Genomic DNA, 17488 nt, shown 5'->3' with positions numbered 1-17488 from the left:
CTAATGCAGAAGCATACAGATTTCTCAACTGCTGCACCTCCACTGAACGTACTGACATCTTTTTCTGAGACAGAGTATAGTACTAAAGGCCGGCTGCCATTCTAATCAACTGTGTTAAAGCTCATGTCAATGAGCTGGCTTCACTAAGGAAGGAATTTTATCAGTGAGCTGGCTTCACTAAGGAGGGAATTCTTGTAGGCACAGAGCTGAACTGATGAGCACAAGAAGCTGCTTTATATTGAACTGGCTCATTGGATTATCAAGGGCAGTCTCATCCGCTCTGACTGGCAAAGGCTCTCCAGAGTCTCCAACAGAAGTATTTCACCCCACCTACTATGTGATCCTTTAACTCAGTGGTGGTCACCCCCCCCCACCCCCAACACACACACACATCTAGGCCGGCCTGGGCCGCTGGGCTCGATTATTAGCATTAAACCTAAGACCTAGTTTTGAGGAAGCAGTGTAGGTAACCCTGTTAAGCGCTGTTAAACCCCACTGATTTTCATGGGAAGAACTAAAGCGTGATCTTTACCTGGGAGTAAGCTCGATTGCTGGCAATGGGGCTTGCTTCTGAGTAAACCCTCCTAGGGTCGTGATTCACCCGTTGGAAAAGTTGCACGGTTGCTTCAAAGCAAAGCCACTGACTACCACCCAGCTCACTCCCGAGTAACGCACGCCTCAGAGCCAACCGTTTTTCCTAAACTAAAACCTCAGTATTCAGGTTAAATTGCTGTGTTGGCACTTTGTGATAAATAAGTGGGTTTTGGGTTGCAATTTGAGCACTCGGTCTCAAACAGGTTCGCTATCACTGCTTTAACTGGAGATGCTGGTTATGGAACCTGAAACCCTCTGCATGCAAAGTAGCAGCTCTGCCCCCGATCTATGGGTCCTGCCCCTGCAGGAGAGCCAAAATCACTGGCTAACACTTAGAAATGATAAATTTGGCAAAGGTTGTCAGCACACAAGTTTCCCCTTTGATTCATTATGCTCCTTTAAAATGCTCAGGAAGGGAAACTTGCTTCTGTTTCTTGAAATCTGCAGCCAAGATTAAATTTGCCACATGCTTCTTAGGATAGAAACGCTGTTACTGTTCAACTGTACTGCATTAACTAGCTCCCACTGTAATAAAATGTCATGACAATTTCATGCATTCTTACTCTTTGCACTGATGTCGTGTTTTATAAAGACATCTGAATGAAGCTCAATTATGGATGTTAGCGTTACCATTCAAAAGACTCAAAGAATCATATTTCTGGGCAGTACAGCGCTAGTGGTCACATAATACCTTTTCCACAGGCAATGCAGAATCCTACAGTTTCTGTCTCGGAAACAGGGACATCACATAACCAACAAAGCTAGTGTCTCTCCCTACATCTTCAGTGTAGGATTTCAATGACAGAAACTTATGGCTGTACTTTTTTGCTGATGCTACTTAGAAAAGTGGGAACATGTCTGATAACACTGGCCACCCCAACACAAATCTGAAAACAAAAAAAAATGCTGGTGACAAACTTACCAAACTTCTTTCCTTCCTTACTTGCACCTGTCATTTTAATCTTGGCAACTTCAAAAAACTCCTTTATTTCCCTTTCATACAATCGTGATAAATAATCCATATAGTTCTTGAAGGAAAACAAATACAAAATGTTAAGTACAGCCCCACAGAGCATCACAAAGAAAGCCCACGGGTATATAGTAGTAGTATTTATTGCATTAGCCACAGGCTGTCACAAACAATATATAAAACAAACGTTAAAAGACATAGACTACAAATAAACTACATACCAAGGATAAAATCTTCTGAATTAAAACTGTCCAGAATAAAACCAAAACTATTATAACATCCATTCAAAGTGAACAGGTATAGTTTCCCTGACATTCAAGAGTTAGCAACCTGTGCACTGGTTAATAACTTCAAGTTGCCAACTTTATTAGTAGCCACGTCTGACTTTTGCAAAGTAGCACTATAGGCTACAGTCTACCACATTTTCTACTGACAAAGCAAAAGGGGGGTTCTTTGGTAACAACCTAAAAGGCCAAGGATCATGATAGCCAGCTGGCCAAAAACCACAAGAAAGAGCGGCTGCGTTGAAGAGACTTGGGCAAGGCAGAGAAGAAAAGTTGAGTAGGAATCAAGCATACATTCCTGGTTCTCATGCTTCAAGTATCCCCTTACTGCTCTTGCCCTGGCACTGTTACATCAGAGCCCCCTCATATTGAGGGGCCCGCCGTCCCGCTTCTTGGGGTAGGTTTTAATTGGGATTTTTGGACGCCTCTTGTTTATTTATTTATTAATTGTTATCCGCTGTTTTTATGAGTTTTTAAGATGTTTTATTGATGATTAATAGGATGGAGCCTATTGTGTATGATTTGCTCCTGCCTAATGTTTTTTGAATTGTGTTGTTCACCGCCCGGAGCCCTTCAGGGGATCCATGGTGATGGGCTGTTACAGTTGCCATAGCTGTTGCTGTTGTTGCTGTTGTTGTTGTTGCTGCTGCTGCTGCTGTTGCTGTTGCTGTTGCTGTTGCTGTTGTTGCTGCTGCTGTTGTTGTTGTTGCTGTTGCTGTTGCTGTTGCTGTTGTTGCTGCTGCTGTTGTTGTTGTTGTTGCTGCTGCTGCTGCTGTTGCTGTTGTTGTTGCTGCTGTTGTTGTTGTTGTTGTTGTTGCTGTTGCTGCTGTTGTTGCTGTTGCTGCTGCTGTTGTTGCTGCTGTTGTTGTTGTTGTTGTTGTTGTTGTTGTTGTTGTTGCTGTTGTTGTTGCTGTTGTTGTTGTTGGTGTTGTTGTTGTTGTTGTTGCTGTTGTTGTTGTTGTTGTTGCTGTTGTTGTTGTTGTTGTTGTTGTTGTTGTTGTTGTTGTTGTTGTTGTTGTTGTTGTTGTTGTTGTTGTTGTTGTTGTTGTTGTTGTATGATGTTGTTGTTGTGGTGGTGGTGGTGGTGGTGGTGGTGGTGGTTGTTTATTCAATTTCTATACCGCCCGATCCCCAAAGGGTTCCGGGCAGTGAACAACATAATATATAAACAATAAGCAGGAGCAAATCCGGTAAAATACAAACATAGGCTCTGTCGGCTAACAATTAGCAAATTAAATAAGAGGCGTTCAGGATCAATTTAAAAACCCACCCCAAGAAGGGGGGGACGGCAGGCCCCTCAATATGAGGAGTTCTGTTGTACCAGTGCCAAAGCAGGAGCAGTAGGGGGCACCCATATCAAGCTGACTGGACACTCCAAAGGCTCCGGTGGAACAACACAGTCTTACAGGCCCTGCAAGGAACTCACAAAAGGATCCCGCAGGGGCCCTGGGACAGTGAGTGGGAGGTGGTGTTCCACCAGAGCAGGAGCCAGCGGCTTTCTGTGGAAAGTCCTGTGGCCTGCAGGTGTGGAGGCCAGCTGCATCACTGAGGGGCCGGGGACCACCAGCAAATTGGCCTCTGCTGATCTCAGAAATTGAAGATATAAATAAAATAAATAAATAAATGATGAGGAACTCACCCTTGTCAGTCCTTCATACTTCCCATAGTCTGTGTTTTTTAACCACTCCATGAGTTTAGCATAGCGGAGCAAGTCTCTGTGAAAGGGGTGATGATTTGGCAATGTCAACTCCACAGAATGCTGAGCAAGAGTAGAACTCTGATCGTAGCCCTTGACAGAAGACAACAACAGAAGAAAACGGTTTGTGCAAACATACTGGTAGACTCTTGCAAGCTTGGACGCTTGAGAAACTGCCATTTCTATCAGATACAAACAACGCTATTTGCCGTTTGTTAAGGTAAGCACTGCCAGCTGCTTCGTGTTTCTATCAGTACTTTGAAAGATAGAAAACTGTAACAAAACAAAGTTTAGAAAACAAGTGTTTAAAGGATAAAATGCTGAGTTGTGTGTTAGGAATCATTTCTTGCAAACAACGCATTCTCATCAGGAGTTGCTCTTCCGTTTGACATTTCAGCATTGCTTTCTTTTAACTTGTGTTTCAGGGGCAAGATATTGCCCCTTGAAATGCAGTAAATATGTTGATGCCTCAGCTAATCACACGTAATAAGTTTCAACAGTCACTTGTGAGAAAAACAAATAAAATATTTTCTTCTCTTTTTTGATATATTTTTCACTAAGCCATATTTTTCAGAAAGCTTTGGTTTGAAACAGGAAGAAACAGGAAGAAATGCAACTCTGGACAAGAAATTCAACACAATCTCAGTGTTAGTTAATACATAATATGAGCAGAGGACCCACAAGGTCTCATGAGGGGGGGAGCGGATCTTGTCTCCCCCCCATACTATTTCCTCCCTTTAGAACCCCCACAGCCTCTTCCATTTCACAGTTTCCTTCTCTCTACCCATCAACCATTTCACTTTTATGCTCCTCCCTTCACCCTGAATTAAGCTTTCCCATCTTCCCTGTCCTAACGGCCTTTTCTGTTTTCCCTTCTTTCCGTTTCTGTTCCTCTCCTCTTTGACTGTTTCCTCCCCTCCTCACATCTTCTGCTTTTCTCAGTCTATTCCCCAGTATCTTTGACTTGACAGAAATCAAGGATTAGCAATACTATTACGGTTCCTCAGCCATCCTCCAAATGGGCCACCCAGGTCATGGAACGCAGAGGTCTCCACCTCGCAAGATCTCAGCGGGCGTTCATCTTTTAAAGTTAGAGAAATTGTTTGTACTATTTTAGAGGATTTCTTCTAAAACAACTTTTCAAAAATTCAAATTTTTCTGCATTCTGACCAGCAGAATGCTCAGTTTTGGAGAACTCGCCCCCAGTCATTCTCTGGCTCCACTGTGTGGATTTGTTTTTGGGGATCCACTGTCTACGGCATGATTCAGAATCAGAGTCAGTGGTACTCATTCTGCAGCTCACAGAAAGCCACATTAACAAGTACCAGCATACCTGTTCCATCCTCATTGTGGGGCTTACACCACAGGGAGTCTCATGGCTTTCCTGTTCCTTTGGTGATGGGAACCATCTATCAATCACAAGCTCCCCCCGACCCCCAGACAAGGGTCTTGCCCACTCTCTCGAAACAAGGAGTAGGTGCCATATTAGTGAACAGTGCTTAGAAGGGTGGGCCCCAAACCACTGTGTATCAGTGATACACTGCCTGCGGAGACACCAGATCAGGACACTGCCCAATACCAGTCCAAGAGATCCAGTGCTGCAACTTCACCACTGGACACAATTTACGTGGACAGTTTCAACTCTTCTCCGGCTGACGTTAAATGTAATCAGCCCCAATATTTTCTTCCTTCCCTCTGCTACCAGAACCATTAAGCTAATTTTTAAAAACCATCTGGAAAGAGATCATACTTAGAAATTGAGAATTACTCTGTTGCTGTAACTAGAACACTGTCCGTGCCTGTCCTTCGTCTTCTCGTCCAGCCCCGCCTTGACTCAGATATAATGCAATCATGCACCAACAACACACTTATGACAAGACTGTTCCAATTGCGATCCAGTATTTCCTTGTCTACATTGGACATCTCTTGCAAGGCATGTTAATCATGAAAGCAGGAAGCTGTAAAGCTTGAGGGACCAACCTGGAGGATTTGCACCCTCAATTTAGAAGCTGTAGTTTTTATTTGGTTGGGCCAACACTGCAGGATAGTTATGTTTAGCAAGCTTTTTTGTAAATAAAAAAAACAGAACAGCCTCAGAATGACAAGAGCCGCTCGATTCAAATTCTCTGTACTCACGGGGACGGAAAGATAGTAGGGCCTGTTATAGAGCTGGAGAAGAGTCTCAGTAAACTATTTGGAGATAAAATACAGGGATAAACACTGCATTGAGTAGAGGTTGCCTGAACAACAGATTCCCAGAGATTAAACTATAAGTGCACCACATATGGGGGCTTGAGGACAGAACAGGCCAGTCCAAACCTGTTTGAGTGAAAAGACCATAAAGGGAAAAAAAACACACACACACGTACATGGATACATACTGTGTTTCCCTGAAAACACGGTCTTATATTAATTTTTGCTCCAATAGATGCATTGGGGCTTATTTTGGGGGTAGGGCTTGTTTTAGGGGAAATACGGTACCTTCACAATTCATTAAGGCGGGCTCTCGGCAGCCCTGTTGCTTCCCCATCAGGTGTGACACAAGCTGCATCCTCATTGGCAGGGAGCACCCTGGTGAATCACACCATCCTGATCTGTAACTACCGGTAGGGCTTATTTTTGGAGCAGGGCTTATATTTTAAGCCTCCTCCAAAAAGCCTGAAAAATCATGATAGGGCTTATTTTCAGGGTACATCTTATTTTCAGGGAAAAAGAGTATAAAACAGAAGGAAGATGAAGCACACTATCATATTGCACGTTCTCACCCTCTTGGTCTGGCATCTAAGCAAAGCAGAATGTGCAAAGCCGGTCAAGCTGCTTCCATCAAAGCGGCAGACTAGTTTTGTTTTGGGGTGGGATGGATGGGCTGTGATATCACACTGTGGCTTCCACATGCAGGGACCACCCTTTTGCCATACTCATTGTTTACAGCAGAATGAAGAGGGGATGGCCACAAGGTACAGCCATTGGCTGGAGCCCCAAAGCCACATCTCCCTCTCTTTGAACCTGGCAACTGGATATAATTTGAACAATGCAATCCTGAGCACAGTTACACCCCTGTAAGCCCAGGGGCCTCAATGAACTTAGAAGGACATTGAAGAGATAGGAAAAGTGCAGAGAAGAGCAATGAGGATGATTGAGGGACTGAAGCACCTTCCTTATGAGGAGAGGCTGCAGCATTTGGGACTCTTTAGTTTGGAGAGGAGACGGCTGAGGGGGGATATGATTGAAGTCTATAAAATTATGCATGGGGTAGAAAATGTTGACAGAGAGACATTTTCCTCTCTTTCTCTCAATACTAGAACCAGGGGACATACACTGAAAATGCTGGGGGGAAGAATTAGGACTAATAAAAGGAAACATTTCTTCACGCAACGTGTGATTGGTGTATGGAATATGCTGCCACGGGAGGTGGTGATGGCCACTAACCTGGGTAGCTTTAAAAGGGGCTTGGACAGATTTGTGGAGGAGAAGTCGATCTATGGCTACCATCTCAATCCTCCTTGATCTGAGATTGCAAATGCCTTAGCAGACCAGGTGCTCAGGAGCAGCAGCAGCAGCAGGCCATTGCTTTCACATCCTGCATGTGAGCTCCCAAAGACATCCGGTGGGTCACTGCGAGTAGCAGAGTGCTGGACTAGATGGACTCTGGTCTGATCCAGCAGGTTCTTCCTTATGTTCTTAAGGATGAAACGTTGCTTAGGACTGCAATGTAAATCGCAGTTCAGAATGCTCCTTAATCAGAATGCTGAGGCTCTTGATGCCTAGTTGGAGTTCCCAGTATTGAAATAAGCACCCACTTTTACTCTCTCAGTTAAAGAATGTGGCCTACTGGCCAATTCATATCATAGGATTGTTTGGGCCTCCCTCCATTCACTGAGGTGATGGATCACTACCTGTAAACCTGGGAACTTCTCCAGCAGCGTGAGAAAAGCTACAACAAAAATGTAGGCATCTGAAAGCTATGAAAGCCAAAGAATGGAAAGTCAAAGAGTACCTGCTGAACGAATACGTTGTTCAGATGGCTGGCCAGTCTCCGCGCAAACTGCTCCCGCAGGTCGCTGAATCGCTGCTGCTGCTGCTGGACCGCATGGAGCATGTCATGCCCTTGAATCGGAAGAGGGAAACAAATTAGCAGGATGCGAGAAAAGACACAGACCTGAAAAGGAAACAGACGCTTCCCCCTTATCTATTTGCAAAAGATAAACTTACCTGGCTGAAGAGCAACATTCATGCACTGCAAGAGAGCATCTGCCGCGTTAGTGCAGGCCTCAATGCCCCGGGATGATGACAGGTCTCCTTCCTGGAGGGCCTTGATATGTCCTTTTGCCAAATCCATATGGTTCTGTGAAAACAAATATTTATTTTTCAAAGCTCCCTTCATGTTACATGCTCTGGAGAAAAAGAGAATACCGTATATACTCGTGTATAAGCCGACCCATGTATAAGCCGAAGCACTTAATTTTACCACCAAAACCTGGGAAAACTTATTGACTTGCGTATAAGCCAAGGGTGGGAAAGGCAGCAGCTACTGGTAAATTTCAAAAATAAAAATAGATACTAATAAAATAAAATAGATACAGTGGTACCTCCGTTGGGGTTTGAGGAAGCCCAGCCAGCGGGGAGGCAGAGGGAGCTCCTTATTTGGGCAGTGACATCAGGGGGAGTCACTGCCCAAATAAGGAGCTCCCTCTGCCTCCCGGCTGGGGTTTGAGGAACCCTTCACCCTTCGAGGAGGGCAGCAACAAGCAGCTTGTGCAGCCGCACGGAGGTCGTCCTGGGCCATGCCCCCAGCCTCGGCAGAGGCCTGAAGAGCCCGCCAGCTGCAGGGGTTTCCCCTTCCCCCTCCGGGGAGGGCAGCAACAAGCAACTTGTGATTGCTGGTAAGGGGTGACTCGCGTATAAGCTGAGGGGGCATTTTTCAGCCTTAAAACAGGGCTGAAAAATTCTGCTTATACACGAGTATATACGGTAATTTTTAGAAGAGAAGAAAAGGAGTTTGGATTTATACTCCCGCTTTTCTCAACCGTAAGGAGCCTCAAAGTGACTTAGAAGAAGAAGAGTTTGGATTTATCCCCACCCTTGTCTCCTGTAAGAATATTCAAGGTGGCTTACAAGCTCCTTTCCCTTCCTCTTCCCACAACAGACACCTTGTGAGGTAGGTGGGATTGACAGAGTTCTGAAGAACTGTGACCAGCCCAAGGTCACCCAGCAGAAATGTAGGAGTGTGGAAATACATCTGGTTCACCAGATAAGCCTCTGCCATTCAGGTGGAGGAGCGGGGAATCAAACCTGGTTCTGCAGACTAGAATCCACCTGCTCTTAACCACTACAACACACTAGCTCTCAAACTTATAAACGCCTTTCTTTTCTCTTCCCACAACAGACACCTTGTGAGGCAGGTGGGACTGAGAGAGTTTGGAAAGAACTGTGACTAGCCCAAGGCCACCCCAGCAGGCTTCACGGGGAGGAGCAGAGAAACAAATCCGGTTAGATTAGAGTCCACCACTCTTAACCACTGCACCACAGTGGGGGAATTTTAATCCATGATTTTGGAAACAGATTCTCATGTTGGCATTTCACATGAATAAATGAATATGATGCTGCACCTCCTAGTGAAGAGCAGGCGACAAGAATTAGGCTGCATTCAGACATCACAAACTCACTCAGGTTTGTTTGTAATGAGAATGTACCTTGTTGGCTCTTGGGCTTGCCCGCATCTTTTTCATGCTTGCAGCCGAAACCAAAGATTTCCTGGTTTAGGAAATTAACCATGGGAAATCCGATACTGCAAGCAGACCTCCACTTATCATTCACTGAAACTTGCTCTTTGCTTCTGCAGTTAAGTTGCATTTCCCCGGTTGAAGGATTTTCATTAAATGCCAGGTCTTCTTGCTGATCATGCATATTTCCATGTAGTTGTGAGAGCTACAACTATCGGTTCATCTACTGGTCAACTCTGATTGCATAAGGATTTTAAAAAATCTTTCAAATTAAAGTAGTCACAGAAATATTAACTTTGTATTGTTGAAGGCTTTCACGGCCAGAATCACTGGGGTGCTGTGTGGTTTCCAGGCTGTGTGGCCGTGTTCTAGCAGCATTCTCTCCTGACGTTTCAGATCCTCTGAAGATGCCAGCCACAGATGCAGGCGAAACGTGAGGAGAGAATGCTGCTAGAACACGGCCATACAGCCTGGAAACCACACAGCACCCCAATATTAACTTTATTGCCTTTTAATTAAGACAAAGAGTTGAGTGTCAGGGGGATGCTTATCTGAGTGAAATGGATGCATTCTTGAATCAATGTAGCCATCTATGGTAATCCAATGTCTAGTCTGATATATGTAGCCAGCTCTGTTATATGGAACCATTGCCATTTATGCGTTCTTTCCTTGACCTATGCTTTACGGCTTTGAATTCTTTGCAGTAAAGTAGGCCTCCCCTGCCTCGTGAGAAAAGAGTTACAACTGTTATCTTGTTGTGGGCAAATATCTGAAATTAAGGCTTGCAGACAACCTTATATATAGATCCTAAAGATACCTGAAACAGAATAGCCCTAAAGGAACAATTATTTGAGGTCTAATTGGTCCAGATTCTCTGAGTGGATGTGACAGAATATTATTCCTTTACACCCAACTTGTGATGTACTTTTAATGGATCTTTAAGTATTTTGTTGGTCTTCCAAGTGTTTGGATGGGGTGGGCTAACAAATCTGTTAGTACTTACGACAAGAAATTCTATCTCAGACAGAAGTTTCAGGTTGTTGGTGTTGCTAAGATGAATGAGATGGTTGCTTTCAGAAATCTGGTCCATTTGTTCTTTCACGCTCTGTAACATTTCCTCGTAACTGCTCAGCTTCACTTCAATTTGGTCCACTTCTTTCAGTGCCTCATCCAGCAGTTTCATTAGGATGTTCACCTGCTTCTCGGAGGCCATAATTGACTGAATGTTTGCCTACAAAGCAAAGAGCAAAAACTGCATTTTTTAAAAGATCCTTTTCCAATCTTTATTCATGATTATCTATTCAAGATTTATTCATGATTCTTTATTCATGAAATTTGTTTGAAGATGCGAAGTAACAGCAAAACACGACACCATCTTGGAACACATCAAAGTTGTTTTAAATGGAAAGCAATGCTTCCTTATAATCATCACACTTGCTGCTTGTGAAGCGGTGACAGAGCCAAATTTCAGAACTGAAGGGGTTTCAGAAAGCAGCTGCCTCTGTTCAGATGAATCCCAACGTTCTTGCCTGAAACTACTCTCAGCCACACGCTACTTAAGAGAACCCCTTGAGATCTTTCAGAACCCCTTGAGATCTAAAGCAAACATATTCCTAAAAAGTTCCTTACCCCATCCAGCACTTGAAGCTCCCTGGACAGCTTATCTGCAAAGGCTTCTGCATTAGAAATGGCATATTCACAGCCTTCCATCATTATTTCAATGTCCTGCTCCTCTCTGGCATTTAACTCTTGATATTCATCCACCACCTCTTCATCTCCCCCAGCCACGTTCTGATTCTCTCCACTAGGAACAGATTCTTGAGGAAGGAGAACAAACCATTAAAAACAGGGATATGGTGGCAGATACAACAGTTTTGCCTGTTCCCATCACAACCTCTATTACTGCCTCTCTAGCAACGTGATTGTGACAGTTACACAAGTTATGGTCTTGCTGTAGGAACACAACAAACAAACAAACAATTGTGTGCACCGTCAAAAACTGGAAACTGGAACACACGCCACACACAGGCTCTGGCAAACATAGAAGAATGTATTTTATACCAATTATATCAAGTTCACAATATTATATAACTCAATTACGAACAATCCAATAGTTATAGAATCCAACTTTTAAGAAGTCCAAAGTGTTAATAATTCACGCCTCAATTTACAAAATAGAAAAGTTATATAGTCCAAAATTATTCACTCCTTTCTCATAAAGTCCAAACTATTAATATAATTAATATTGATATAACTGATATAATTGATATAAAATACTATTGATATAATTGGTATAAAATACATTATTCTGTGTTTGCCAGAGACTGTGTGTGGCGCGTGTTCCAGTTTCCACTTGCTGTAGGAACAAGCAATGAGGATCTCTGCCTCCTCGGAGTTCACAAGAGTGTGATTCAGCATTATTTAAATAAAGAAGGGGTCCCAAAACTATTTGCACAGCAAAACTTTAGCTTCAGGACTTTCCAAAAACTGCCTCAATTTTTTGCCTGATAAATAGGTAGTGCTGTCTTCCGCAGCATTACAGTACAAACAGCATCCGGCCAAGAGTGCTTCCTGATGTCAGCTTACTAATACTGTGAGTGCAAACCTTGATATGAAAAAGGATACAGCAGTACTCTACAACAGAGAAACCTGAACTACCGTTGCAAGTTCTGGTCTGCTGTCTCTTTCCGCTTGATCTTGGCGGCATTTTTAAACAGAGACACCCAGACTGAAATAGTTAATGTGTGGAATGCATCTGCGGAGAATGTTCCAGCATTCCGATCAACCGCCATCCGAAGAGAGCAAAACATCCTGAAGGCAACCTGACATAATCTATACATACATTACGTATGTGGAGAACTGTCTATAAATTACCTTCTCAGTTCCCACTTCATCATTGCAAGTATGGCCCAGGCAAACTTGTCCCCATAAAACTATGTAATCTATAGAATTCCAGAGATCTTGTCATTTCAACAGGCAATCAAACAGCTCCACAGCTATAGCATGTGTCAATTAAAAAAACCAAACAGCAATGAAGAACCTATTTCTCACGGACGAAGTAAGCCTATTGAAGATTTATTCCGTTTTGTATTTTGTCATTTTAAGTTTCAGCAACTAAAGATCAATGCATCAGCTTTTCTCAATGTCCAAAGTACTTTGCCTTCTCTCCCTTGGAACTGAGTTAGCCCAGTCAATGGCTGATAGTCCCAATGAAGAAAACATATATGATGTTTGACATTTTATCCACATGCTTCAGCTAACCTGAAATGAAATCCTGAGACTTGGAACTATTAAGCTAAAAGCACAATCAGGTAAGTACGGATTTTAACGACTGTCGAGATAATGACAGGAAACACTATGCATCATTTCCCCCCTATTAAGAACTGAGTTAAGAAAAACGAAAAGCAATTTACATTAATTACTTATGAATATTTATTGCATACCAAATCTTTCGGAGTAAATGCTTTCAGCGTCAAGGTATTATAAAAGAAACATGATGAAAATAATATCTGATTTCAACAGTTTCAAATACATCAAAAGGTGAATTTCTGAGTAAGGCTGAGATGGGCAGAAATGTCAGACGTATATTTTTAGTTGTAAGAGTAGCTTACTTTTCACAATAAGGACTGTCCTTCACAAGGCAGATTTTGAAAATTCAGACTGATATTGATTATATACATGTTTAATACATAGTCATAGCTACTTTCATTTTAATAGATTAACTTCTCCTTATAGTATGAAGATTAACTTCTCCTTATAGTATGAATATACTCTTAACTGGTCTACATAGAAAAATAGACACTTTTGACAGTTAGTCACATAGTTAGTCACATAGAAGAGGAGTTAGTCACATAGAAGAGGAGAGGGAAAAAAGATAAAGGTGTTACGCACCTTCTGCAACTTTAGGCAGTTCTGGAGAGTTAAAAGATATAAAAGAAGCAGAAGAAAGGAAGCAAAGAATATTAGCTAAGCAGAGAATGAACACATTTTTAATGGCAACAAGTTTTGAGAGTTACAGACACAAGGGTTTGAAAAGTTGAGAATTTTTAAGAAGATTACAAAAAAACCCCTCCAAATCATACATTTACAATGCTTGGGAGACTGCAGAAATTGAACTGAGTCAATTACTACATCATAGACATGCCAGCATTCATGTTTATGATTATTATTACAAACCATCTGCAAGTTCTCTCAGTACTCTGAACATGCCTTCAGAGGTTATTCTGACCATTAACCTCCGACAGCCCTTTATTTATTCTACTCAAACTTAAGTGTCACGTAGACACTTTCTCTTCAAAGGAGTCACGCCATCTACCAGAGTAGCTGAACGTACTTAACAGTTCTTATAAAACACTGCAACACTCTCAAGAATCACAATGGGGCTTCCAACAAAACAAATGCATGAATCATTAATGCATTTCACATATATAAACAAGGCTTCCCCTACGCCAGCTATGTTTCTAGATACATCTACCCACCTCTAGCCCTAACAGGAATGATGCTAACAATGGCTTCATAACCCTGCTACTTGTTTCTTGCAGTGGGACATCAAGAACACAGTGTCTCTCTCAACTGTTTATGGGCTCAATTTAAGGCCATGATTAGTATATTTACAAGCTCTAAATGCCCTGGGCATTGTAAGAGAACTTCTCTCTACATGCCCTCTCCCCCATGGTAAGAATCTCTGGTCTTTTGAGATCCATGTGTGCTAGAGTGTGATTGGTTGCTGAGCAGGGCAGGCATGTTTCCATTTCAAAGGATAAAGTTGCAGAACTTCACCCACCTCCAGAGAGATAGCTCATTCCTTTTCAGGAGGCATGAGGAAACATTTTGCCAAGGTTTTATGAGCTGTTCTGGGAACTCTAATAGACTCTTGTATTGGCTGATGAATTTATGAAACAATGTTAATGATTTATTAGACATTTTATAAGAGTCAGTGTGAAATGATGGATAGAGTGTTTGACTTGGGCCAGGAATCTGCTCAAAATCTCTACTCAGCCAGTCACTGTCTTTCAGACTAACCCATCACTCACAGTCATTGCAAGGTTAGTGGCAAATTACAGCGGCTGCTGCTACTCTTGCCTTAAAGCCCTTGGAAAACTTGCAGGTACAAATATAACAAAAATATTGCAACTCATCTGAGGCTTCTGCTTTAGGATTGAGAAATTATAAAGCAGCAGGTGACGGCTCCAGAACACCACCATTATGTGACTGTCCCATTGAAATCACTGCAGTGTGTTTAGGATGTAAGTACGAGACATACAATAATTCAAAACAAATTTCATTTACTGTTGGGATTGTGACTGATGCACATGTTTAAAAATATATTTTGTAGGCTGAATCAGTTTTTCAACCACAATGTATCAAGAAAAAGAATCAGTCGAAACATTTTACCTTCCAAAAGCTGAGCACTAACATTCATGAAGTCAATCTTCTTCTTGAGATACCGCTGGTTGAGTTTCCAAATACAGGAAATGAAAGTGTTCTTTTCTGCGCTGCTGCTCGCAACCCATTTGTATACCTTGTCAAAATGTAGGTCAAATTCAGGATTTTCCTGAAACCGAGCAAGAAACAAGGCCAAGCAAGTTATGGAGGCCCCTGGATTGCTTTGAGTACTAATAGTATGCAAGATGCTGCCCAAGCAACATGGACATAATATCATTCCCATTGGGGGGAAAAAAGAGAACAACGGTTTAATACTTCCATAGCGAGATCAATGAAAAGGCTGGTGATCAGAATCCCTGATAAATTCTAGATAAGCATACTTCCTATAGGAAACACACAAATTCAAACATGTCACTATTCAGAAGAAAGTTTCTATGTTTGCTCCAGCAGAAATGTCCTTTTTTGTACATGGAAGCAAAAGAAACTGCCCCTCTGCCTCCAATAGGGCTTTCTGGTAGCACAGGGAGCAAAAAATACAAAACAACAACAGCCTTCCTCCAGAAAGCCCTTTACAGGGCTTAAAGGACCCTTTGGGTGGCATAAGTCTGAGGAGCCAAACCCCAGGAGGAAGATGATTAATGTTGACTCTGCCCCCAGAATGCCCTGCCCCTCCCCCCTGCATTTGATCAGGATTCCAGCACAGTTCCATGGCAACCAGGATTTCCAGGTTTCACTGCTGCAGAGCAGCCATCCACCAAAGTGCGTGCCCCGGAGAGGAAAAACACAATGGTGCAAGGCCTTACCCCTCCCCCAAACCCTTTCAGCCCTGCCCCTGGATGAGGCCCTAAGACATACTTTGATAGCATCCTTGGCATCAACAACTGCAAGATCTCGAAGTGCCCATGCGGTCTGCCTCTTGTAGAAGTCTCCTTTATCAGACTTTTTCACTTTTACTACATTCACCTGCACTGGGCGTTCAGTTGTCACTGCAAAGAAAAGTACATTATTAATCTCTAAAAGAAGAAGTGATTTATATAAGCAGAGATTGATTTTCCTCCTTGGTGCAACTGATAAATCATTAGCTCTAAAACAGATTCTCCAGCTCTTCAATCACACAAGCTTTAAATTTTTCTATGAGACAGAAGACCATAGACTTCAAAAATACTATGATTTCAGTGCGATGTAGATGAAATCTGAAAGAAGTCCATATGTAACAAATAGGGCTTGAAAAATTCCAGGCATGAAAAATGTTGGTGTCCAAGACATATGGCATTTTCTGCTATCTCTGAATAAGGATGATAATAAAGACTTGTAAAGCCAGCGAGATGTAGTGATTAAGAGCAGGTGGATTCTAACCTGGAGAACCGGGTTTGATTACCCACTCCTCCACCTGAGGCTTATCTGGTGAACCAGATGTGTTTCCGCACTCCTACATTCCTGCTGGGTGACCCCGTTCAGAACTCTCTCAGCTCCACCTACATCACGATCTATCTGTTGTGGGGAGAGGAAGGGAAAGGAGCTTGTAAGCCACCTTGAGTCTCCTTACAGGAGAGAAAGGTGGGATATAAATCCAAACTCTTCTTCTTTTCTAAATTTTGCAATCCAGTATCCACAGCCACAATCAACTTCCAATTTTTCTCAACTGTCCATAAATGCACAGCTGCTCATCTTGACTTGCTTGACAAGAATCTTCTCTACAGGCTATATAGTAACAGAGTATATACTAGCATTTGGGGTGTTACTCTTAACCACCACCTGTTCATGACCTTAAATGATATTCTATGCTAGCTTTCACAGAAGAGTGAATTAAAAACATTAAAAACATAAAATATGTGGTCCACCTTCAATTAAAAACGTAAAATAAGCTACTGTACACAAGTACCTATATAATCTTCCTGCCAAATCAGGATATTACTTTACACTGTGCCATCAATGCAGATAGCAATTATGCAGTATCCCCTGTGCAGTGCAAAAAACAAACAGATTCACTGTAAGTTTTAGAAATAAATTAATATCAGTGTAAATTATTGTCAGAAGCGTTGTAAAAGCTTCAAAAACCCATACCTGTGGCACATAAAAAGCAGTTTCTCTTCTTTTTTCCTGCTTTGCAAACATTAACAATGCTCAGTAAGCGTTCATCATTTGGCGTGAAAATATCCCTCTGCAAGGCATGCTTGATTGCAGTCATTTTCTCTGAGCTGTATATAGATAATTTTCAGGTCACCACAGATGAATATGCTTGTCTGGTTCACTTACAAAGAACTCTGATCTCCTAGTAATCAAACAAGGAACTGTTCAGGTGTGTGAACGCTTCAAGTTGAAAAATGATACTACAACATATATTACTCTGAAATGCAAAGAAAGCATAAAACTCTTAACGTAAGGTGCAACTGAACAATTGGTTTAACACTAACTGTTTAGAGGAATACCAACAGTTTATATTGAAAGCATTCTCAAATACATAATATAAGGGGAAATATCAGCTTTACATGTCAAGTGTGGTACTGCACAGAAGGCTCTCACACATACTAAGGAGTTGCAGCCAGCCAGTTTCATTCAATTTCATCCAATTTCTCTCCTTGCTACAGTGCCAATTTTTGCCCATGTAGCATCCAGGATTCCCAGCATAGCTTTTTTGTTTATCAAAGGAAAACTCTGCCTCCCTTTTCTGCCAGTAGACAAACTGGTTAGATCCAACCCGAAGTGGTTTCAAATCTCTACTACATAAGCCACAAGAGTAATCACACAGAACAGCAATAACAACTGAATCAGTGGTTCTATAATTGCCTCACATTGCAAAAGCTGCTATACGTAAAAGAAAATGAACCAGATTGAA

General features: G+C 42.2%; 1 protein-coding gene across 8 annotated transcripts in view; it reads right to left on the bottom strand.

Annotated features, from left to right (window-relative positions):
- The window catches only part of EXOC1 (exocyst complex component 1), a 32949-nt gene that overhangs the window by 13666 nt on the left and 1795 nt on the right, over positions 1-17488 (bottom strand). For 2 of the 8 annotated variants that reach the window (XM_048509561.1, XM_048509564.1), the window contains exons 2-12: positions 16717-16924; positions 15508-15638; positions 14662-14821; positions 13159-13179; positions 10897-11084; positions 10271-10498; positions 7757-7889; positions 7542-7651; positions 5681-5734; positions 3488-3637; positions 1517-1622 (exon numbers count right to left, since the gene is read on the bottom strand). In XM_048509561.1, the coding sequence (XP_048365518.1) occupies positions 1517-1622; positions 3488-3637; positions 5681-5734; positions 7542-7651; positions 7757-7889; positions 10271-10498; positions 10897-11084; positions 13159-13179; positions 14662-14821; positions 15508-15638; positions 16717-16840 (1405 nt within the window). In that variant the 5' untranslated portion in view covers positions 16841-16924. The remainder of the gene's footprint in view (positions 1-1516; positions 1623-3487; positions 3638-5680; positions 5735-7541; positions 7652-7756; positions 7890-10270; positions 10499-10896; positions 11085-13158; positions 13180-14661; positions 14822-15507; positions 15639-16716; positions 16925-17488) is intronic. The other 6 variants (XM_048509565.1, XM_048509567.1, XM_048509566.1 and 3 more) reach the window with 4 other exon arrangements.

Source organism: Sphaerodactylus townsendi, linkage group LG10 (assembly GCF_021028975.2).
Source record: "Sphaerodactylus townsendi isolate TG3544 linkage group LG10, MPM_Stown_v2.3, whole genome shotgun sequence".
In the NCBI taxonomy this organism is placed as follows: Eukaryota; Metazoa; Chordata; class Lepidosauria; order Squamata; family Sphaerodactylidae; genus Sphaerodactylus; species Sphaerodactylus townsendi.
Note: the sequence above shows the minus strand (reverse complement) of the source record. Positions and strands in the feature narration are given on the sequence as shown.